General features: G+C 50.7%; 1 protein-coding gene across 1 annotated transcript; it reads left to right on the top strand.

Annotated features, from left to right (window-relative positions):
• Positions 1-1,198: 1,198 nt before the first annotated feature.
• On the top strand, positions 1,199-7,911 carry LOC116249764 (uncharacterized; the record flags this gene model as incomplete). The annotated part of the gene is made up of 1 exon (XM_031623017.2): positions 1,199-7,911. A coding segment is annotated over exon 1 (5,277 nt), but the record flags the coding sequence as incomplete, so codon positions are not given.
• Positions 7,912-25,098: the final 17,187 nt, after the last annotated feature.

Here is a 25,098-nt window from a genome sequence, read left to right as displayed (position 1 = left end):
GATTTTTGGACAAAGTTTCTAATAGAAACAGGTTTCTCTTCACCCGCGCGTTTCTTGCGCCTCCATCTTCTTCTTCCTCCCCATTTCTGTGTGAAACATCTGAGGTTCTTCTCCAGCCTCCTCAGATTCATCAATGGCGGATTGGCAACCCGACATTATCCCACACCCTCCGCTGGTTTTCTCTACTAGGAGGTGAAACGAAGCAAGCAGCCGGCGGGTTGTCTTCTTCATCGTCTACCCGAGCAGAAGCAAAGGTGAATGCCGTGCGGACTCCTCAGCCACAGGGGTGTCGAGAGGCGTCATCCACCATCCGGAAGGCATTCTCCAGCCTTCGCGCAATGCCTACACGGCGGTGTGAAGATCTGAGATGCATTTGATCGTCCGTTCAGCAGAAATACAGCTAAGTGTGTTTTTCCAGCGTCATTTCCTCTTGTAGTGACTGTAAATCGCCTCCCCAATTCGTTTGTATGCCGTGGGATCCTTCTGGAATCCGTGAGGATGATCTGAAGAAGGATCGAAGCGAAGGAGAATGGGTTTGGGGGTCGTTTGGAGGATGATCGAGCCTCTTTTTGAGCATTCGGTTGAAACAGGCCTACCACAGCCAGTCTCAATCCGAGCTTAAATCGAAGGGTCAATCGGCCATAACTTTTGGGGATTTTGATACTGTTCGCTTCCCACCGAACCAAGCTTTCTATAGGAAGTGGAATCGCGTCAATCCGTTCAGTATTGAGTGAGTTACGAGCTTGAGAAGTCGGAGTAGGTTCTGTCACGCAGTTCCGCCGACCAGTTCCTGTTTCCGGCGACACTTCCGGCGATCCAACCGTTGGATCTTCACGATTCCGGTGCCATTAGATTCCCAACATCCCTGAGATCATCTCCACCAAATTTGACGTCGATCGGACTGTAGATGGCGTTTCTGGAGGCGACGGTCTGAATCTGGCGGGAATCGGCGGCGAGCATCCCTGTTTCTCCGCCACAGGCGGCTGTAACCCAATATTCGCTTAGAACATTGGGAATGCAGCATCACCGGGTGATCTATTGACTTTAGCTTGTTCCAAATTTAATTATCTGTCGATTGCAAGTGGTTTCATCTCTTGATTTGATCGCATTGAGGCGGAGTGGCGATTTGAAGACCTGTGGCTGTTCTTCTGCACGACGGCTCTTCCTGAAACAGGCGACAGAACTACAGCGACTTTGAGGGATCAACGACTGGGGTCTAGACAGCTCAGATTCAGCTCAAATTTGGAGCGTCTACTCCTTGGCTAGTGGTCTTGCTACAGTCCAAATTTCAGGATTTTTGGAGGTGTCTATGAATTGTTATGATTTTTCCATCGAAGACCTCTCCAGCAGTCCTGAAGCTGTTCTGCGCCTGATACATTTCTGAACGAAGGACAGAACGTGCGCGATTTTCAGAGCTCAACGACCTGGCCTTAAACTCGTCGGATTTGGCTCAAACTTGGAGCGTCCACTCCTGAGGATGTCTACTTGTTTCTGACCAAGTTTGGGGATTTTTGGAGACTCCTGTGATTTTATACGAATTTTAGACTGGAGGCCACTCTCTGCCAGCGCCTGAACCTGTCTTCTTCGTTTTCCAGAACAGAGGCCAAGCCTCGACGCTACCCCGATCTCGTTTTCTTCGATATTGGGGAAACGAGTATCTCTGGTGATTTCAGCTCCTTGAATCCCTCGTTTTCCTTTCATTATATCCTGGATTTGATTGTGCTTGCACTTGTTTTGGCGGAGCATACCCCTGCTGCAACGAGGATGGGCTGCAACCTGTTAGCATAGACTGCAACAGTCCGTGAGCCGCAACCTTGGAGTTGAAGGGTGCTCGTCGACACCAGTTCGACGCCTGCTTCCCCCTTAACAGCATACAAAGAGGGGTTTAGATCGCATCTTGTGAGGCATTTCATACTTTGGCTCTGTTGTTCGATTACTGTTTTGCTGTAACAGTAATCCGTGCTTCCCTTGTTGCTGAGGTGAACCGTGAGCCATCAAGCGACCGGTGAGTTGGGGTCGTGGAGCTTGCTGTCCAGCTTGGGCGAGGAGGCATTTGCTGAGTACCGAGGCTTAGTTTCTGGTTTTCCAGCCTCGGTGGATAGCTCGGACTAGCTTCGAGGAGGTTTGTACCCTGTCCCACTATAGCACGGGGAGGGTGTTCTTGCTTACAAACCCGCCTACACGGCGCGCGGCATAGTGAGGTCCTCGGAGGCTCGTTCAGCCGACGACACACCTCCTTGCGGCTTGGCCACCTAGGGGTTGAGGGTGTGGTTTGTGCGCTTAGGCATGTATGTTTTTTATGAATGCTTGGATGTGAATGTGGTTGAGTGAGGTGAGCGTTTAAGTTGTATCGTCGCGGTTGTATTAAGCCTTGAGCCCCTTAGCATTCTTGTAGTAGGATTGGCTATTTGGGTTCGGGAAACACTCTTGTAATTCTGTCCTAACTTGGGAAATTAAGCCGGGGTTGCTGTCCGGCAGGGAAAGAGTGTAAAGTCTTCTTAATACTTAGCCTATTCGGAGCCTGCCCCAAGAGATCTTGGGAAGGGAGTTCGGCATTCGGCAGCGAGCTTAGGCAGTCCTAGCCGGGTTCCCACCAGTTTGGTATCAGAGCACCTTGGGGCTGATTGAGCAGCTATGGCAAAGAAGAAGAACTCAAGAGTTGAGCAACAGGAAATGGAATTGGGCGTCGAAGATGCAGCCACCGAATCAGTTCATGAGGGCAGCGGAAGGAATGAATCAAACCGAGAAAAGTTCTCACGGATAGAAACCGAACTTGAGGAAATGAGAGTAAGAATGAGTCGGCAAGACCAGCCATCACGTGTGGAAGAGAGGTTGTCTCGCTTTGAGGAAGCTATGATTCGTATGACTGATAACTTCACGCAAATAAGTCACCAATTGGGTTTCTTAACCGGCCGAATGAATAAAATGGACCAATTGTCAGAAAGTATAGAAGGGCTAAATCAAAGAATGGACCGTATGGAAAGATCCGTTAATCATGGGCACAACCGAGAAGATAAGGGAAAAGGACCTTATGAAGAGCCTCACACATCATATCAAGCTCCCAAAGAGCATGCCGCAGCGAGTTTTGGAGGGATTAAAATTGGAAAAGATAATCAAGTTCCACCCAAAACCAATGAAGCTCACATGGGAAATAAAAAGACCATGGGAGTTAACATGGCAACTTGTTCCAAACCACTGGTAGACAATGATTTTGAAGAAATTTCAGATGAAGATAGTGAGAGAATCGGACAAAGAAGTGAGAAAAAGAGGGGCCAAAGGAACATAGAACCCAGATCCAACATTCGGGTTGACTTTCCTAAGTTTGATGGCAAAAACGCCCAAGATTGGGTGATTAAAGCGGAGCAATACTTTGAGTGCCAAGAAGTTAGGGAAGACAAAAAAATTACAACGGCCATGATCTACTTTGAAGGGGCAGCTATGAGGTGGTATCGGTCGTACAAGAGGAAAAACCCGGTCATGGTATGGGAAACATTTTCAAATGCATTACTCGCTCGCTTTGGAGTCTCGTCATATACTAACTATCATGTGGAGCTCATCAACATGAAACAAATCACTACCGTGGAGGAGTTTCAAGGTCGATTTGAGGACATGTCATGTATGGTTGGAGATTGGCCCGAACCCGCACTCATAGGTGCATTCATGTCGGGATTGAGAGAGGATATTAGAATTGAGATGCTATCCGAGGAACATGTAGACTTAGACAGTTGCTTTGCAAGGGCACGAGTTATGGAGGAAAAGCTCCTCAAACGGGCAGCGTATGAGAAATTCTCTAAGACCGGAGGATTCAACCAAAACAAAGGGAATTTCAACAGGCCTACTCCTAAACCACAGCCACAAGGGTTTCCAAAGAGGGATACACGTCCAGCCGTTAGGGACAATGTTCCGGTTCGTTACATCACCGCTAAGGAGAGGGATGAAAGGTTCAAAGCCGGGCTATGTGTGTCATGTGAGGAAAAGTGGTTCAAGGGACACAAATGTAAGAGGTTTCAGCTAATGGTGGTTGTAGAGGATGAGGACGAAGTTGAGGTTTCAATCCCAGTTGAGGAAGAGCAACCAGTAGAACAAGAGTGCCCAACGGAAATTGAGAAGGTGGATGGGGTTCTTCACTCCATGAGGGACCCAAACCGTCCTAAAGCAATGCGTGTTCTTGGAACCATTCAAGGGCACAGAGTCACAATCTTGCTAGATTCGGGAGCAACTCATAATTTTATGAGTTTAGAAACGGCCAAGGATAGCGGATGCACATTGGAAGATCAAGCACCACTCACGGTCTTGGTAGGAGATGGAACAAGGCTACCTTGCGTCCACATTTGCCGAAACATGGATATAACCGTGCAAGGGATCCCATACAAGATAGATGTCTTAGTTCTTCCGATAAAAGGGATGGACCTTGTTCTTGGTGTTGATTGGTTAGAGACACTTGGGGGAATCTACTGGGATTTCTCCAAAATGAAGATGAGATTTGAGAGGGAAGGAGGAGATCAAGTGACACTCGAAGGAATCCAGCCCAACTTGGAACCGAAGGCAGCCATCAAGGCTCTCGTAGCTCAACAGCCAGCCCTCTGGCTGATATCGTTAGCCACTGATGTACCTCCAAAAGGGACAGAGACCGAAGTCATTCCCAAGGAAGTTCAGCAAGTATTGGATGGTTTTGAAGATGTCTTTTCTGAACCTAAAGGGTTACCTCCTCCAAGATCATACGATCACAGGATCGTCCTATCAAACGGGGCAGAACCGGTAAATGTTAGGCCTTATCGTTATGGGTTTACACAGAAAACGGAGATAGAGAGATTGGTAAAAGAAATGATTGAAGGGGGAATCATTCGCCCGAGTAGCAGTCCCTTCTCCTCTCCTGTTTTGTTAGTCAAAAAGAAGGATGAAACTTGGAGATTTTGTGTTGATTATCGGGCACTTAACGAAGTCACGATTAAGGACCGCCACCCTATACCCGTCATTGACGAACTCCTTGATGAATTGGCGGGCGCTTCCATTTTCTCCAAGCTTGACTTAAGGGCTGGTTACCATCAGATACGCATGGATAAGCATGACGTACCCAAGACTGCATTTAGAACTCACGATGGGCATTATGAGTTCTTGGTCATGCCCTTCGGATTAACCAACGCCCCGGCTACATTCCAACGATGTATGAATGATATTTTCAGACCACATCTGAGGGATTTCATTCTAGTTTTCTTCGATGACATTCTGGTTTACAGTCGATCATTAGAGCACCACATTGTCCACTTAAGGAAGACACTACAAATTTTGAGGCAGAATGAACTCTTTGCAAAAGCTTCTAAGTGCAGTTTCGGTCAAGAATCAATCGGCTATTTGGGACACATAGTGTCCAAGGAAGGTGTTAGAGCTGATCCAGAAAAGCTCCATGCCATGGAGCAATGGCCTTTGCCAAAAGACCCGAGAGGAATGAGAGGATTTCTAGGTCTTACTGGTTACTATCGAAGGTTTATTCAAGGCTATGGATCTATAGCCTCCCCTTTGACGAAAATGTTGAAGAAAGGGGAGTTCACCTGGACGGATCACTCAAGGGAAGCATTCGTAAAGCTTAAGGCAGCAATGTTAGCCGCGCCCGTGCTAACCTTGCCAGATTTTTCACTTGATTTCGTGGTGGAGACGGACGCAAGCGACGTTGGTGTTGGGGCTGTCCTCAGCCAAAAGGGCCACCCAATAGCCTACATGTCCAAGGCTCTCACCCATAGGGCAAAGCCATTATCCACATATGAAAAGGAGTTATTTGCCATCGTGTTGGCCGTGGAGAAATGGAGGCCCTACCTCATCGGGCGCAAATTCATTGTGAGAACGGATCATAGTAGTTTAAGGTATATGCTCAAACAAAGGGTCTCAACGCCTACTCAACAAAGATGGCTCGCCAAGCTATTGGGTTACGATTTTACAATCGAATACAAGAAAGGAACCGAAAACTCGGCGGCTGATTCGTTATCGAGACTTGGAGAGCAATTTCTAACCTTGTCCGTTCTGGAAACCGATTTGTGGCAGCGATTGGTCATTGAGCAAGAGGCTGATGAAGGTTTGAGACTACTTAGAGCATCGGTTCAGCAGAATCCGGGATCAATCCCAAACCATGGCATGAAGGGGAACGTGCTTTACCGAAAGGGCAAAGCTGTGGTACCACGCGGTTCCTCCCTCAAAAAGGAGCTCCTATCACACTTTCATTGTTCAACCACCGCAGGTCACGAAGGCGTGGCCAAAACGCTTGCAAGGATCAAAACCCAATTTTGGTGGGAAGGTCTAAAAGGAGAAGTCAAAGAGTTTGTGAGGAGTTGTCAGATTTGCCAAAGGGAAAAGTATGAAGCAACCAAGCCACCCGGGCTGATGCACCCATTGCCAATACCTACAAAACCTTGGGCTGATGTATCAATGGATTTTATTGATGCAATGCCACGTTCGGAAGGAAAGGAAGCGGTGTTTGTAGTGGTGGACAGATTGACGAAATATGGGCATTTTGCCCCTCTTCCAAGACACTACAATGGGCCGTTGGTTGCCGGGATATACCAAGACTATGTCGGCAAACTTCATGGAATGCCGAGCACTATCGTTTGTGATAGGGATTCGATATTCCTTAGTGCGTTTTGGCGCGAGTATATGCGCATGGCGGGGACTTCATTGCATTTCAGTACAGCCCACCACCCGCAAACCGATGGGCAAAGCGAGGTGGTGAACAGGACACTAGAGACCTATCTGCGTTGTTTCGCGGGGGAACGACCGAACACTTGGGTTCGGTATCTTGCTTGGGCAGAATGGTCCTACAACACTAGTCTCCATTCCGGGACTAGTATCACTCCCTACGAGGCACTGTATGGGTGTCCTCCTCCACTCATTCCAAACTATGAAGTAGGGACAGCTCAAGATGATGAGGTGGACTGCACACTCCGTAATCGGGATGAGATCTTGACAGTTTTGAGGCAGCATATCGTAAGAGCCCAGAATCGAATGAAACAAACATATGATAAAGGCCGCAAAGATCGAGAGTTCAAGGTTGGGGACATGGCATGGTTGAAGAGGCTACCTATGCGACAAAAATCGTTGCTTGGACAGCCTTATTCCAAACTTTTACCCCGTTATTATGGGCCATTCCGGGTCTTGCAAAGAGTTGGCAAAGGAGCCTACAGGTTAGCACTACCACCCACCGCATTAGTCCATCCGGTCTTCCATGTAACTAGACTCAAGCCGCATTTTGGTCAGTTGCCAGAACTTATTGAACCTTTGCCAGATTTTCGGCCTAGACCGTATAGGATACTTCGTCACCGGCACCTGCAGAGAGAGGGGCGTCAGAGACATGAGGTTTTAGTTGAGTGGGACGGCCCAGATTCAGGTACATCATGGGAGCTATATGACAGGATTGTCCAGGATTTCCCAACTACTAGAGCTTGGGGACAAGCTCAGTCTCAGCGTGGTGGATCTGATACGGAACTCCCTAGGACTAGGCCGGGACTAGCCTTGATTGCTGCCGAATCCCATCAACTACCACAGGCCGATAGCGCTAAGCTTGTCTGCGCGAACCCTTTGTCGCCAGATGGGCATGAGAGACTTGGTAAGGGTGAGACTTGGCCACTGAGTGTAAGGGGCAGAGAGGCTTTACTAACTGTGAATGGTGCAGCTTGTAGCGCTAATAACGCCACACAAGGCCTAACGTCACACCAGGTAATCGTCGGAGGCATGCCACTGCCGGCCACAGGCGCAGCACAACTCCGGGGCACGGCCGAGCGCACAGCCGAGGGACATCGCCGACTACCGGGCATCGAGGACGCAGACGGGTGCCGCGCGCAGGAGAGCGTCGACGCTGGAGGTCACCTGGAGCATTGTGAGGTTGTAGCGAGCGAGGACGCTATCAGAGTGCACAGCGGAAACCTTAGAGAGGCTAACGAGCGGGCACCACCATCACCACTAGCAGCAGCAGCACTCGGGCGGGTGGCCGATCCTTGTTCCGAGGGTATCACGCACGGAGGTCATTCCAGCGAGGACAGCATTTTTCTTAGGGAGGCTAGCCGATGCAATGAGCTGGAGTTGTCCGGGCCCAGCTGACCGACCTAGCCACACATGCCCAGTGGACCGAGACTGAGTTGGAGGAGTTTTCAGCCCCAAGCCGACCATTTCAGGCCGAGACGGAGTGATTACAGCATTACGGGTCAGTCGGAGCGGTTTTGACAGGATCCCGTCTTAGGACCCGATCCAAATCCAGCGTTTTTAGTAGGAACCGGTTTCATTTTTAGTTATGTTTCAGTTTTGTACCGACCCGGTTCGAGACATAGACCGAACCGAGTCATGCTACACTTTAAATAGTGTCTTTGTGAAGTTAACCCTAAGTTGTTAATGATTTTTGGACAAAGTTTCTAATAGAAACAGGTTTCTCTTCACCCGCGCGTTTCTTGCGCCTCCATCTTCTTCTTCCTCCCCATTTCTGTGTGAAACATCTGAGGTTCTTCTCCAGCCTCCTCAGATTCATCAATGGCGGATTGGCAACCCGACATTATCCCACACCCTCCGCTGGTTTCTCTACTAGGAGGTGAAACGAAGCAAGCAGCCGGCGGTTGTCTTCTTCATCGTCTACCCGAGCAGAAGCAAAGGTGAATGCCGTGCGGACTCCTCAGCCACAGGGGTGTCGAGAGGCGTCATCCACCATCCGGAAGGCATTCTCCAGCCTTCGCGCAATGCCTACACGGCGGTGTGAAGATCTGAGATGCATTTGATCGTCCGTTCAGCAGAAATACAGCTAAGTGTGTTTTTCCAGCGTCATTTCCTCTTGTAGTGACTGTAAATCGCCTCCCCAATTCGTTTGTATGCCGTGGGATCCTTCTGGAATCCGTGAGGATGATCTGAAGAAGGATCGAAGCGAAGGAGAATGGGTTTGGGGGTCGTTTGGAGGATGATCGAGCCTCTTTTTGAGCATTCGGTTGAAACAGGCCTACCACAGCCAGTCTCAATCCGAGCTTAAATCGAAGGGTCAATCGGCCATAACTTTTGGGGATTTTGATACTGTTCGCTTCCCACCGAACCAAGCTTTCTATAGGAAGTGGAATCGCGTCAATCCGTTCAGTATTGAGTGAGTTACGAGCTTGAGAAGTCGGAGTAGGTTCTGTCACGCAGTTCCGCCGACCAGTTCCTGTTTCCGGCGACATTTCCGGCGATCCAACCGTTGGATCTTCACGATTCCGGTGCCATTAGATTCCCAACATCCCTGAGATCATCTCCACCAAATTTGACGTCGATCGGACTGTAGATGGCGTTTCTGGAGGCGACGGTCTGAATCTGGCGGGAATCGGCGGCGAGCATCCCTGTTTCTCCGCCACAGGCGGCTGTAACCAATATTCGCTTAGAACATTGGGAATGCAGCATCACCGGGTGATCTATTGACTTTAGCTTGTTCCAAATTTAATTATCTGTCGATTGCAAGTGGTTTCATCTCTTGATTTGATCGCATTGAGGCGGAGTGGCGATTTGAAGACCTGTGGCTGTTCTTCTGCACGACGGCTCTTCCTGAAACAGGCGACAGAACTACAGCGACTTTGAGGGATCAACGACTGGGGTCTAGACAGCTCAGATTCAGCTCAAATTTGGAGCGTCTACTCCTTGGCTAGTGGTCTTGCTACAGTCCAAATTTCAGGATTTTTGGAGGTGTCTATGAATTGTTATGATTTTTCCATCGAAGACCTCTCCAGCAGTCCTGAAGCTGTTCTGCGCCTGATACATTTCTGAACGAAGGACAGAACGTGCGCGATTTTCAGAGCTCAACGACCTGGCCTTAAACTCGTCGGATTTGGCTCAAACTTGGAGCGTCCACTCCTGAGGATGTCTACTTGTTTCTGACCAAGTTTGGGGATTTTTGGAGACTCCTGTGATTTTATACGAATTTTAGACTGGAGGCCACTCTCTGCCAGCGCCTGAACCTGTCTTCTTCGTTTTCCAGAACAGAGGCCAAGCCTCGACGCTACCCCGATCTCGTTTTCTTCGATATTGGGGAAACGAGTATCTCTGGTGATTTCAGCTCCTTGAATCCCTCGTTTTCCTTTCATTATATCCTGGATTTGATTGTGCTTGCACTTGTTTTGGCGGAGCATACCCCTGCTGCAACGAGGATGGGCTGCAACCTGTTAGCATAGACTGCAACAGTCCGTGAGCCGCAACCTTGGAGTTGAAGGGTGCTCGTCGACACCAGTTCGACGCCTGCTTCCCCCTTAACAGCATACAAAGAGGGGTTTAGATCGCATCTTGTGAGGCATTTCATACTTTGGCTCTGTTGTTCGATTACTGTTTTGCTGTAACAGTAATCCGTGCTTCCCTTGTTGCTGAGGTGAACCGTGAGCCATCAAGCGACCGGTGAGTTGGGGTCGTGGAGCTTGCTGTCCAGCTTGGGCGAGGAGGCATTTGCTGAGTACCGAGGCTTAGTTTCTGGTTTTCCAGCCTCGGTGGATAGCTCGGACTAGCTTCGAGGAGGTTTGTACCCTGTCCCACTATAGCACGGGGAGGGTGTTCTTGCTTACAAACCCGCCTACACGGCGCGCGGCATAGTGAGGTCCTCGGAGGCTCGTTCAGCCGACGACACACCTCCTTGCGGCTTGGCCACCTAGGGGTTGAGGGTGTGGTTTGTGCGCTTAGGCATGTATGTTTTTTATGAATGCTTGGATGTGAATGTGGTTGAGTGAGGTGAGCGTTTAAGTTGTATCGTCGCGGTTGTATTAAGCCTTGAGCCCCTTAGCATTCTTGTAGTAGGATTGGCTATTTGGGTTCGGGAAACACTCTTGTAATTCTGTCCTAACTTGGGAAATTAAGCCGGGGTTGCTGTCCGGCAGGGAAAGAGTGTAAAGTCTTCTTAATACTTAGCCTATTCGGAGCCTGCCCCAAGAGATCTTGGGAAGGGAGTTCGGCATTCGGCAGCGAGCTTAGGCAGTCCTAGCCGGGTTCCCACCAGTACCTGATCCGGTCCCAAAGGACACCGCAGGCGCTGTCGGGGAACAGCGAGCACTGCAGGCCGAGGGCCAGGCAGGGAAGGACACGTTGCATAGCACCTGCCAAACAAAGGCCTTGACAGCAGTCGGAGGCCGAGAAGAAGGCAGTCGCACCGCGTGGACTACAAATGGCCCAGGCAAAACCGGACGCAGGAGAAGCTGAAAAGACAGCTACGGAAGCACGCGGAACCAAGAAAAAATGGCCGCTCGCAGTGAAGAAAGGGCACACGAGGGACGGCAGCAAGGTCGAAGGGTGTCAAGTCCGTCGATCCGAGCTGGTGGTTAACCTATAGGTGATTTGGGCGATGGCTCCCCCATAAAAAGGGCCAACGCGAAAATCACTTGGTCTACCATAAATATTAAATATTTTTGAAGTATCAAGCGAATTCGCTTTCTGTATCCCTACTGTTCCCGACGCTGTCCGCGAGCAGCGGAAGACCGGGCACAGGAGGGACTACAGCAGCCGATTGATGCAAATGATCTCCCATACATGTGATTTGGGCGACGGCTCCCGGGTGAAAGGGGCTAACGCGAAAATCACTTGGTCTACCATAAGTATTTTTGAAGTACGAATCCGCCTTGTGTATCTGTTACGGACCAATTTCCAGGTCCCGTGCAGATGGAGGCAGAGCAGGCCGAACCCAGTCGGCGTAAGAGGAAGGCGTCAGAGATTTGGGCGCGTTCTCTTCAGCTCGCGCAGGTAAGTCCCAAGGAGAAGGATTCTGCACCAGCGTCAGTTGCAGTGGGAGGAGCGGGAGGAGCAGCTGAAGCCAAGACGGTGCTTGAACTGGGTACGTCTCAGGGTGATTGTGATTCTAGAGTAGGTCTCACTAAGCTAGTAGAGTCTTAACCAAGTGAGTCCGGTCTTATGTCCCTTGAGGCTAGCCAAAGACCAAGGTCTTAGGCAAATGGCTCGGTCAAACCAGACCGAGCTCTTGGTCTAGTCAACCGAAGTGAGGGCGGGTCCCCTCACGAGGTCCCCACCCTGGGCTCACAAGGCTCAGGGGTTTAACCCTTTTGTTTACGAGTTGGGCATTAGGCCCGAGTCTAGTTTAAGTGTTTTTTGTTAAGCAAATAGGTTTGCTTTCGTTGGGTTTTGAAATAAGGACCTAGCCAAGCGGGTTGTGCTTGGCAATATGGATTTGGATTGTGGGTAGAGAACGAGATCTGGATTGTAGACTCGTTCAATTAGGACATGTATATATTGTTTTGGATCTTAGAGTTTGTATCGAATTTTGGACTAAGGAAAGCATTTTGCTAAGTTGTATTCTTTCTCCTCCTCGTGAGGCTGTCTCTCTCTCCCTCGGTCTAGAGGCGAGTTCTTCATCTTCTTCGTCAGCCATCGAGTTTCACATGGTGAAATCTGCGGTGCCTCTCATCCCCTCGCGTCCCCTTGGCCTGTGACGCTTTCTAATTCCAGCAAAGCTTCGGGCATCGGAGATATTCCGGTGGTGAACTCAAAGCACGACGGCTTGCGGCGGATTCCTCCCTACCGGCGGCAATCCCTCCCTCGTCCACGGCTGATTCCCCTTTGAAACTGCAATTTCAGCAAGGTTGGTACCTTCTTCTCGACCCCGGTGAAGTTGAGAGGCTGCCTTTGCAACAGGGAAGGCTGAATTCGTTTGAGAATCCAGCAGCGACGGCTAAGAAATTACTTCTAGTTCTCGGCTTTCTTCTTGATTTTCGTAAAATTAATCTAGGACAGAAGTTGCTTAAGAGCGAGGCTTTCTTCTCGGCAAACTCGTGAGGAAGGTCTGTGCTAAATAGCAAGTTCTGCTTTATATTATCCTACGATCTTCTTGAAGAAAGTTCTTGAAACTTTGGGTTAATTCAGCCATAAAACGAAGAACGCGAGCGGTGGAAGTAGTCGAGTTTTAGCAAAGTAAAACTCGGTTTCTGTCCTCCCTCTTCTCCTTCGGTCCAGCAGGCTAAAACGTCCTGCTCTTCAAGATCTAACCGGTGGACTATCAATCGTACGAGTTCATTGTAATCGTCCAATCAAGTGCTCCAACATAGCCAAGTTTGGGTGAAATCGCTCGGTTGGATAGTGAGTTCGCGTCCTTGCCGGAATTCTGCTATCTTCCGACGTGACCTGCAACTTCCGGCGCCATCTCCAGACTCCGGCGTTTTAGGACAGCCCTGCCCTTGTGCGAACCGAAGTCTGCGTGAAGCTTGAAGGGGCGTTCTGGTCTTTGGTGAGATTGAACTCAAACCAGGCCGGTCTTCCTCTCTTGGCGCGAGTCTACGTGCAGTCAACTCGGACCAGGTAAGTCCAATCCTCACCGTCCTCCTGTACACGTGTCAGCTATCCAGTTATCACCCTCAGCTCGTGTCCCACCTGGCCCATCGTGCCCCTTACCCGAAACTTAGTTATTTTCCACGTTCCTTAGCTTTAGGACCACTATATGCCACCTCGCCATCTTGCATTTTGGCTAAGTCTCCTTCTCCTCTCGCAAGCAATATCAGCCACACATCTGGCCACGTGGCAGCATCTCCTTGCCCACGAATAGGTCTCCCCTCCAGCTCGCCAGTCCCTTTTTCACCAAGCTCTCGTAGTTCGCCACCTCAGCCCACGCGAGTCCCCCTTTGGCGCGCCACTTCCTCATTTCGAGCCCCTTTTCCCAAATTGTAGCGCAAGTCACTTAAGACCCGCACGTACCCTCAATCACGTCCTCATTCATTCCCCAACTACAGTTATTCTTAGCTGTTGATTCATCTACGTGTCTGCATCTCCCTTAGCCACGAGCTCCTCCAAGCCAAGTCGCCCCACTTCCCCTAACCGTCTTCAATCGTGGCCCTTGATTTTCGCAACGTGTCACCATCTCCTTGCTCGAGAGACCTACTCGAGTCACTTAGTCTTTTTAGTCTTAGGAAACCCTCTTAGCTCGAGCTTAGTCCTAAGTCAATTTGACCTAGCCCCTAACCCGACTTAGGTGTCTTAGTCAAACCTAACCCAGTTTGACCTTGACCGAATCCAGTCAACTAGTCGTCTTCTTCTTATTTGACTTGAGCTCTTTAGTCCTAACCTCTTTCCAGCCTTAGATATTCGGTCAACCCGAGCCCAGCTAGAACCACCCTAGTTGACTCGAGCCTAGCTCGAGTGACCCAGCTAACCTATCCCTAACCGAGGTCAGCCCTTGCCTAAGCCCCTCGTCCGAGCTCACCTTAACCTCACTTTCTCTAGTTCACCCTCTCGGTTTGACCCCCCTCTTAGCTAGGATAACCTCCCTTGTTAACCCAAGCCCCTTTTGACCCTCGGCCTACCCAGCCCGAGCCCTCTTAACTTGACTGACCTACCCTTAGAGCCCCGCCAGTTCCAGCCCAGCCCAGCCGTAGCTAGGGACTAGGTTCAGTCGGCGACGCTAGCGCACCGCTAGCTGTCCCCGGCCAGCACCTCGGCCGCGTCCCGTCGTCGGATTTACTACCGGCGTCCGTGGCTGAGCCATTCGGAGAATAGGCAGGTAGGCACTGCCGAACTCGGCTTTCGCCCCCCTCGTCCTGTCCGCGGCTTCTGTCCAGCTTAGCGGCGACAGTCGGTCGCCCTCTCCTCTCGGCTCCAGGCAGCAGGTGGCTGCCTAGTCGGCCTTCCCTCGCCGACCCGTCTTCAGTCGGCAGGCGGCACTCGTCAGCACATCGGCGACGTCCAGTCGCTGCTCCGCCGGTGCCCAAGGCGACAACCACTCGCCTTTGTTCCTGCCGCCGCCTCCGCAGTTTTGCTCTCGGCTATCCGACTCCTTCCGCCAGCCAACGCCGCACGTAACTCGCTGTCCTCTCGGCCACTCGTCATCAGGCAGCCCGATAGCAGGCCCGCGCCATTCTCGGCCGCGCGTCCACCGGCCATTCCCGACAGTAGGCGGCTGTCGCTGTTTCCCCGCGCTTCCGTCTCCGCTCAGCAGCAGACTGCTGCTCCAGCCGGCGTCTGCCAATCCGTCCGACAGCAGGAGGCTGTCCAGGCCGCGCGCTTCACGCCGGCCCGTTGCTGCACTGCCCGGGGGTTGGTCTTCACCCCGCGGTTGTTCCGGCTCAGCCAAGGCTAGCTCTTGGCCGGTAACACCTTAGCCCACTTGTAGATTCCGGGGAGGGTGTTTTGCTTTCTGTTTTAGGATTCCATTTAGTTTGTTTTAGTTATTGTTTTAGCCCAAGGCTTCGGCCTAGCTCCCTGCCGTGGTACCTCAAGGGCCAGCTGCCCGAGACACGACCACAAGGAGCCGACCGTACCCATTTGCTTATTGCTGGGCGTGGTTTGTTCGCTAGTAGTATAATTTGGTGAATGGTTTGTTCTTGAGTGAGAAGAGTGAATTCTTGTATCGCTTACGATTGTAAAGCCGTGTCACCTATTGTAGTGTTGCCTTAGGTCTGCCCGTAGTTAGGAATTGGGAATTAAGGGTTTTCCGCACCTGAGTCTCCCGTCCTAAGGGTTTTTGCGCCGGGGTCTGTCCGGCTGGGTAGAAGTGTTGTAATTATTTGTCTTAGGATTTTCGGATTTTGAGTAGCACTCAAGAGACCTGGGAAGGTAGGTCGCTCTTGGTTAGGAAATTCAAGTTCTAGCAGGAGTGGGCCTAACAATTGGTATCAGAGCCAGGTTGAGGCTGTTATTGAAGTTCAAGCACTCGTTGCAAGAAGATTCAGCTTCAGCAAATCAGTCAAGGCGAGGAGTGTTTGAGTCCAGCTTTCAGTAGTGCATTTTCCGTGTGCGTTAGTTTAGGATTTTCTTTTGTCGTTGGCTCCAAATAGCCAAATTCCTTAGTTTGTGCGTGTTTTCACTGGGTGCCTAATTCACGAATTCTATGGGTAAATCCAAGAAGAACGTGAGCTCCGATGAGCCTGTTCTTGAGGACATTCCTCAAGAGCAAGCAGGAGATGCCCCTCCAACTCAAAGGGGGCAAGTTCCGGACTATGCCTTAGGTAGAATCCTAAGCATAGAGAAGGAATTGCTACAAATGCGTAGCGAAATGGCCAAAGTTGAGAACTTTAGGAAGAAGGACATGGATCGTCAGAACGCGGAACACCAAAAGGAAATGGATGAAATCCGCGCCATGTTCAGACAGTTGGCCAACAACCAGGCCCAAGTCGTTGTTGAGCAGAGGACCACTCAGGGTCCGAATCAACAGAAAGGAAAAGGTTTGCTAGTTATACCTGGCTATCAAACCGACACTGAGGTTAATCCCAACAACATTTCACATGTTGGGACGAGTTTGGAAGGAGGTAGAGTCATGGGACCACCTCCAGACAGGTATCTAAACGAGCCTACAAGTGAATACTACAGACCTCCTCAAGGTCAACGAACTAGTCAACCCATTCGGAACCCAATTTTTGAGCTTTCCGAAGGAGAGGACGAAACACCACTTCGTCCTAGGAGAACTCGAAGAGAGCCTACACGTTTTGAAGAGAGACGGACACCTTCCGTCAAATATGATTTCCCTAAGTTCAATGGGGAACATCTTCGAGAATGGCTATTCATGGCCGAACGTTTCTTCTTGTGTCACCATGTACCACAAGAAGAATGGATTGAAATCGCCACGGCCAACATGACCGGCGAAGCAACAACCCACTACCTCTGGTTTGAACATAAGACGGCCGACCCAACGTGGGAAAAATACAAAGCGAGTCTGCAGTTGCAGTTTGGAGACTCCACGTTCATAGATTATGACGAGGATCTCAAAAACTTAACCCAGACCACCACCGTGCCTGTCTACCAAAGGCAATTCGAGAGGTTGGCCAGCATGGTGCAATGGCCAGAGAAGGCCCTCATAGGGTCGTTCAAGGGTGGACTACGAAGCGATATCAAAAGAGAGATGAAAATCCATCGCTTCGGTAGTTTAGAAGAATGTTTCGCAATGGCCAGGCTGTATGAGGAGAGAATTGAAGAGAGAAAAGAAGAAAAAAGAGAGAAACGAGAAAGAAAGGCTCGTAAGTCGGACAAGTTGAGGAAGAAACCCTCATTCTCCTCTACTTCTCGGAATCAAAGTAGAGAATTCCGTCCCCAAGGGAAGGAATTGGTTCCCTACAACCGTGGGAACGATTATAGGCCCAACCCAAGACCGGGCCGTGACCTCCCAACACGTTACCTGACCCCAAAACAAATAGAAGAGTATATGAAGAAGGGCCTATGCTTTAGATGTGAGGGTAAGTGGGAGAAGAACCACCAGTGCAAGGCACTATTCAACATCGTGGTGGTTGATGAACCGGAGACAAGCTCCAGCTCAGAGAGCGATTCCTCCTCTAGCTCTAGTTCCAGTTCCTCGTCTGATGAGGAAGTCCAAGTGAAGAGAAAAGGAAAGAAAATTGAATCTGAGGAACCACAGAAGGGAGAAACCTCGAACAGAGAAGACAAATCTGAAGAGGTTGAATCCTTACATTCTATCCAGGATCCCCATAAGGCTAACGCCATGAGAGTTTTTGGCCGCATCAATGGCCAGAAAGTTTTGATTCTGCTCGATAGCGGTGCAACAAACAACTTCTTAACCGAAGAAGCCGCTGAGAAGTGCAAGGTCACTCTCAATGAGAGCAGCCCACAGACTATAATCGTGGGAGGGGGTCATAGACTCAAGTGCATTCATGAAGGAAAGGGCATTGATGTCAACATCAAGAAGAAGAACTTCAAAGTGGATTGCCTAGTCATTCCATTAGACGGAGTCGACTTGATTTTAGGAATGCCTTGGTTCCTAACTTGGAAGGATATTCGTTGGGATGTGAAGAACTTTGCCATGACGTTCATCCCAGACGGAGAAGGGGAATCGATCACTCTTCAGGGACTCGCCAGCTCCACGCGTCCCAAGGCAGCATTGCGGTCCATCCAACATGAACAACCCGCTTGTTGGGTACTCACATTGGCTACGGATGTACCGGTATCTGAAGATAAGGTGGAAGAACCAATTCCACCAAGCATTCAATTGGTCCTAGACCAATTTCCAGCCATTTTTGATGAGCCCAAAGGCTTACCGCCTAAACGGGCATATGATCATCGCATCGTCCTCGCACATGGTGCGGAGCCTGTCAACGTCAGGCCATATAGGTATGGGCACAGCCAGAAGGCGGAGATCGAGCGCCTTGTGAAAGAAATGTTGGAGAGCGGAATCATTAGGCCTAGTTGCAGCCCTTTTTCTTCACCAGTTCTCTTAGTGAAGAAGAAGGACAACACTTGGCGATTCTGTATTGATTACAGGGCGCTGAATGAGGTGACCGTTAAGGATCGGCACCCCATACCAGTTATTGATGAGTTGTTAGACGAATTGGCCGGCGCCACAGTATTTTCCAAGATTGATCTCAGAGCCGGCTATCATCAAATCAGAATGTTCGATAAAGACGTCTTGAAGACAGCGTTCAGAACGCATGACGGGCATTATGAATTTCTCGTAATGCCTTTTGGACTGACAAATGCACCGGCTACATTCCAGCGGTGTATGAATGATGTGTTTAGAGCCCATCTCAGAGACTTCATCCTCGTATTTTTCGATGACATACTCATCTATAGTAAGGACGAGGAGCAACACAAGAGGCACCTGGAAATAACTCTAGGTATTCTTCAGGAGCACCAGCTCTTTGCGAAGATGTCCAAATGCAGTTTTGGACAATCTTCCATTGGATATCTCGGACACATCGTGTCCCGAGAAGGGGTTCGGGCAGACCCCGAAAAGTTGCACGCCATGGAGAAATGGCCTCTGCCCAAGGACCTCAAAGGTCTAAGAGGATTCCTCGGATTAACTGGGTACTACAGGAGATTCATCCAGGGATATGGCATTATTGCCCAGCCCCTCACCCAGATGCTGAAGAAAGGAGCCTTCTCTTGGACTGAGAAGTCGAGAGTTGCTTTTGACAAGCTGAAAGCAGCTCTAATGACCGCCCCAGTACTAACTCTACCCGATTTCTCAAAGACTTTCACTATTGAAACAGATGCGTGTGAAGTCGGCGTCGGAGCAGTACTAGGACAAGATGGTCATCCCATCGCGTATATGTCCAAGGCCTTGACTAGCCGGGCCAAGCCCCTCTCCACATATGAGAAGGAGTTGCTTGCAATCGTAATCGCGGTGGAAAAGTGGCGTCCATACTTGATTGGACGCAAGTTTATCGTCAGGACCGATCAAAACAGCCTGAAGTACATGTTGAAACAACGTGTGTCCACCCCCACTCAACAGAGATGGCTAGCGAAGCTCTTGGGGTATGACTTTGAAATCGAGTACAAGAAGGGTCCTGAGAACAAGGCGGCGGATTCTCTTTCCCGCCTCACTGAACAGTTGATGACTTTGTCTGTGGTGGAGACGGACATTTGGACGAGATTAGCCCATGATCAACATGATGACCAGTCATTAAGGCTAATCAAGACTTCGGTTCAACAGAACCCCGGATCCATTCCTTTGTATTCAGTCAAAGGAAATCTTCTGTATAGGAAGGACAAGGCTGTAGTCCCTCCTAACTCTGGGCTAAGGCAGGAACTCCTGCAGCATTTTCATGACACCCCCGCAGCGGGTCATGAAGGGGTCGCTAAGACCCTTGCGCGAATAAAGGCCCAATTTTGGTGGCGAGGAATAAAGGCAGAAGTGCAAAACTACGTCAAGAAGTGTATAGTCTGCCAGAGGGAGAAGTACGAGGCCATCAAGCCTCCTGGTCATTTGAACCCTCTGCCTATACCAACCAAGCCGTGGACTGATGTCACGATGGACTTCATCGACGCCATGCCTCGATCAGAAGGGAAAGAGGCAGTCTTAGTTGTCGTGGATCGGCTCACGAAGTATAGTCACTTCGCCCCCTTGCCGAGGTTGTATCAAGGGCCACTTGTGGCCAACGTCTACCAAGAGTATATCGGGAAACTGCATGGAATGCCACAGTCCGTCGTCTGTGACAGAGACTCCATCTTTCTGAGTGCATTCTGGCAGGAGTACATGAAGAATATGGGTACGACGTTAAACTTTAGTACTGCCCACCACCCACAAACAGATGGGCAAAGTGAAATTGTCAACCGGTCCTTGGAGACTTATCTCCGTTGCTTCGCAGGAGAACGACCATCAACATGGGTTACGTATCTGCCTTGGGCAGAATGGTCGTACAACACGAGTCTTCACTCGTCTACTGGCATCACCCCTTACGAGGGTGTATATGGATTTCCACCCCCATCAATACCAAGGTATGAAGGAGGAACTGCGGAAGATGATGCAGTAGATTGTGAGTTGCGCACCAGAGAAGAGGTCTTAGAATCTCTCAAGGAAAACATCGTCAAGGCGCAAAATCGTATGAAGCAAGTGTACGATAAGGGAAGGAAGGACCGGGAGTTTCAGGTGGGAGACTATGTGTGGCTTAAGAGGTTGCCTCTTAAGCAAAAGTCCTTGATGGGTCAGCCCTATTCGAAGTTGCTACCTCGATATTATGGACCCTATCCGGTGATTCAGAAGATAGGGAAGGCTGCGTACAGACTTGGCCTTCCAAGAACAGCGTTGGTACATCCAGTCTTTCACGTCACCAGGCTTAAGCCTCATCAGGGTGATGTACCTACTTTGATCGAGCAAGTCCCGGATAGTTTGCCAACTCCCTACCGTATTCTCAAACACAGGTATGTACAGCGGCAAGGGAGAACCAGGCACGAGGTGCTCGTAGAATGGGAGGGACCCGACAGGGGTACTTCTTGGGAGGAATTCGGGACGATCATTCACCGTTTCCCCTCTTCTAGCGCTCGAGGACAAGCGCAAAGTAGGGAGGGGGAATCTGTTACGGACCAATTTCCAGGTCCCGTGCAGATGGAGGCAGAGCAGGCCGAACCCAGTCGGCGTAAGAGGAAGGCGTCAGAGATTTGGGCGCGTTCTCTTCAGCTCGCGCAGGTAAGTCCCAAGGAGAAGGATTCTGCACCAGCGTCAGTTGCAGTGGGAGGAGCGGGAGGAGCAGCTGAAGCCAAGACGGTGCTTGAACTGGGTACGTCTCAGGGTGATTGTGATTCTAGAGTAGGTCTCACTAAGCTAGTAGAGTCTTAACCAAGTGAGTCCGGTCTTATGTCCCTTGAGGCTAGCCAAAGACCAAGGTCTTAGGCAAATGGCTCGGTCAAACCAGACCGAGCTCTTGGTCTAGTCAACCGAAGTGAGGGCGGGTCCCCTCACGAGGTCCCCACCCTGGGCTCACAAGGCTCAGGGGTTTAACCCTTTTGTTTACGAGTTGGGCATTAGGCCCGAGTCTAGTTTAAGTGTTTTTTGTTAAGCAAATAGGTTTGCTTTCGTTGGGTTTTGAAATAAGGACCTAGCCAAGCGGGTTGTGCTTGGCAATATGGATTTGGATTGTGGGTAGAGAACGAGATCTGGATTGTAGACTCGTTCAATTAGGACATGTATATATTGTTTTGGATCTTAGAGTTTGTATCGAATTTTGGACTAAGGAAAGCATTTTGCTAAGTTGTATTCTTTCTCCTCCTCGTGAGGCTGTCTCTCTCTCCCTCGGTCTAGAGGCGAGTTCTTCATCTTCTTCGTCAGCCATCGAGTTTCACATGGTGAAATCTGCGGTGCCTCTCATCCCCTCGCGTCCCCTTGGCCTGTGACGCTTTCTAATTCCAGCAAAGCTTCGGGCATCGGAGATATTCCGGTGGTGAACTCAAAGCACGACGGCTTGCGGCGGATTCCTCCCTACCGGCGGCAATCCCTCCCTCGTCCACGGCTGATTCCCCTTTGAAACTGCAATTTCAGCAAGGTTGGTACCTTCTTCTCGACCCCGGTGAAGTTGAGAGGCTGCCTTTGCAACAGGGAAGGCTGAATTCGTTTGAGAATCCAGCAGCGACGGCTAAGAAATTACTTCTAGTTCTCGGCTTTCTTCTTGATTTTCGTAAAATTAATCTAGGACAGAAGTTGCTTAAGAGCGAGGCTTTCTTCTCGGCAAACTCGTGAGGAAGGTCTGTGCTAAATAGCAAGTTCTGCTTTATATTATCCTACGATCTTCTTGAAGAAAGTTCTTGAAACTTTGGGTTAATTCAGCCATAAAACGAAGAACGCGAGCGGTGGAAGTAGTCGAGTTTTAGCAAAGTAAAACTCGGTTTCTGTCCTCCCTCTTCTCCTTCGGTCCAGCAGGCTAAAACGTCCTGCTCTTCAAGATCTAACCGGTGGACTATCAATCGTACGAGTTCATTGTAATCGTCCAATCAAGTGCTCCAACATAGCCAAGTTTGGGTGAAATCGCTCGGTTGGATAGTGAGTTCGCGTCCTTGCCGGAATTCTGCTATCTTCCGACGTGACCTGCAACTTCCGGCGCCATCTCCAGACTCCGGCGTTTTAGGACAGCCCTGCCCTTGTGCGAACCGAAGTCTGCGTGAAGCTTGAAGGGGCGTTCTGGTCTTTGGTGAGATTGAACTCAAACCAGGCCGGTCTTCCTCTCTTGGCGCGAGTCTACGTGCAGTCAACTCGGACCAGGTAAGTCCAATCCTCACCGTCCTCCTGTACACGTGTCAGCTATCCAGTTATCACCCTCAGCTCGTGTCCCACCTGGCCCATCGTGCCCCTTACCCGAAACTTAGTTATTTTCCACGTTCCTTAGCTTTAGGACCACTATATGCCACCTCGCCATCTTGCATTTTGGCTAAGTCTCCTTCTCCTCTCGCAAGCAATATCAGCCACACATCTGGCCACGTGGCAGCATCTCCTTGCCCACGAATAGGTCTCCCCTCCAGCTCGCCAGTCCCTTTTTCACCAAGCTCTCGTAGTTCGCCACCTCAGCCCACGCGAGTCCCCCTTTGGCGCGCCACTTCCTCATTTCGAGCCCCTTTTCCCAAATTGTAGCGCAAGTCACTTAAGACCCGCACGTACCCTCAATCACGTCCTCATTCATTCCCCAACTACAGTTATTCTTAGCTGTTGATTCATCTACGTGTCTGCATCTCCCTTAGCCACGAGCTCCTCCAAGCCAAGTCGCCCCACTTCCCCTAACCGTCTTCAATCGTGGCCCTTGATTTTCGCAACGTGTCACCATCTCCTTGCTCGAGAGACCTACTCGAGTCACTTAGTCTTTTTAGTCTTAGGAAACCCTCTTAGCTCGAGCTTAGTCCTAAGTCAATTTGACCTAGCCCCTAACCCGACTTAGGTGTCTTAGTCAAACCTAACCCAGTTTGACCTTGACCGAATCCAGTCAACTAGTCGTCTTCTTCTTATTTGACTTGAGCTCTTTAGTCCTAACCTCTTTCCAGCCTTAGATATTCGGTCAACCCGAGCCCAGCTAGAACCACCCTAGTTGACTCGAGCCTAGCTCGAGTGACCCAGCTAACCTATCCCTAACCGAGGTCAGCCCTTGCCTAAGCCCCTCGTCCGAGCTCACCTTAACCTCACTTTCTCTAGTTCACCCTCTCGGTTTGACCCCCCTCTTAGCTAGGATAACCTCCCTTGTTAACCCAAGCCCCTTTTGACCCTCGGCCTACCCAGCCCGAGCCCTCTTAACTTGACTGACCTACCCTTAGAGCCCCGCCAGTTCCAGCCCAGCCCAGCCGTAGCTAGGGACTAGGTTCAGTCGGCGACGCTAGCGCACCGCTAGCTGTCCCCGGCCAGCACCTCGGCCGCGTCCCGTCGTCGGATTTACTACCGGCGTCCGTGGCTGAGCCATTCGGAGAATAGGCAGGTAGGCACTGCCGAACTCGGCTTTCGCCCCCCTCGTCCTGTCCGCGGCTTCTGTCCAGCTTAGCGGCGACAGTCGGTCGCCCTCTCCTCTCGGCTCCAGGCAGCAGGTGGCTGCCTAGTCGGCCTTCCCTCGCCGACCCGTCTTCAGTCGGCAGGCGGCACTCGTCAGCACATCGGCGACGTCCAGTCGCTGCTCCGCCGGTGCCCAAGGCGACAACCACTCGCCTTTGTTCCTGCCGCCGCCTCCGCAGTTTTGCTCTCGGCTATCCGACTCCTTCCGCCAGCCAACGCCGCACGTAACTCGCTGTCCTCTCGGCCACTCGTCATCAGGCAGCCCGATAGCAGGCCCGCGCCATTCTCGGCCGCGCGTCCACCGGCCATTCCCGACAGTAGGCGGCTGTCGCTGTTTCCCCGCGCTTCCGTCTCCGCTCAGCAGCAGACTGCTGCTCCAGCCGGCGTCTGCCAATCCGTCCGACAGCAGGAGGCTGTCCAGGCCGCGCGCTTCACGCCGGCCCGTTGCTGCACTGCCCGGGGGTTGGTCTTCACCCCGCGGTTGTTCCGGCTCAGCCAAGGCTAGCTCTTGGCCGGTAACACCTTAGCCCACTTGTAGATTCCGGGGAGGGTGTTTTGCTTTCTGTTTTAGGATTCCATTTAGTTTGTTTTAGTTATTGTTTTAGCCCAAGGCTTCGGCCTAGCTCCCTGCCGTGGTACCTCAAGGGCCAGCTGCCCGAGACACGACCACAAGGAGCCGACCGTACCCATTTGCTTATTGCTGGGCGTGGTTTGTTCGCTAGTAGTATAATTTGGTGAATGGTTTGTTCTTGAGTGAGAAGAGTGAATTCTTGTATCGCTTACGATTGTAAAGCCGTGTCACCTATTGTAGTGTTGCCTTAGGTCTGCCCGTAGTTAGGAATTGGGAATTAAGGGTTTTCCGCACCTGAGTCTCCCGTCCTAAGGGTTTTTGCGCCGGGGTCTGTCCGGCTGGGTAGAAGTGTTGTAATTATTTGTCTTAGGATTTTCGGATTTTGAGTAGCACTCAAGAGACCTGGGAAGGTAGGTCGCTCTTGGTTAGGAAATTCAAGTTCTAGCAGGAGTGGGCCTAACAGTATCCCTAGTGTTCCGAGCACTTTCCGCAAGCAGCGGAAGACCGGGCACAAGAGGGACTACAGCAAGGTCCATCGAGCCGAGCAAATGTTTCACCAGCCCCCCCCCCCCTCCGACGAACCTCACAGGTGCTTTGGGCGATCGCTCTCGGGTAATACGGGCTAACGCGAAAATCACCTGGCCTACCATAAATCTTATTTTTCGGAAATCCACCTTTGGTCGGGCACATTCTCCGCAAGCAATTGAAGACTTTAAACCCCCCAAGTCCGCCCAACCTCGGATGTGCATCTCAAACTTAGCCAGCACATGCCCTACACAAATTCCACCTGCGTCCGACCTATGGCCAGTCGCTTTCGCCTACATAGGAAAGCTTATTCAAGGTTTGTGCGCTACGTCGTCGGGGCATCCTCGCTATATGCCAC

Source organism: Nymphaea colorata, chromosome 3, assembly GCF_008831285.2.
Source record: "Nymphaea colorata isolate Beijing-Zhang1983 chromosome 3, ASM883128v2, whole genome shotgun sequence".
NCBI classification, from domain to species: Eukaryota; Viridiplantae; Streptophyta; class Magnoliopsida; order Nymphaeales; family Nymphaeaceae; genus Nymphaea; species Nymphaea colorata.
This window is presented reverse-complemented; position numbering and strand designations above follow the sequence as displayed.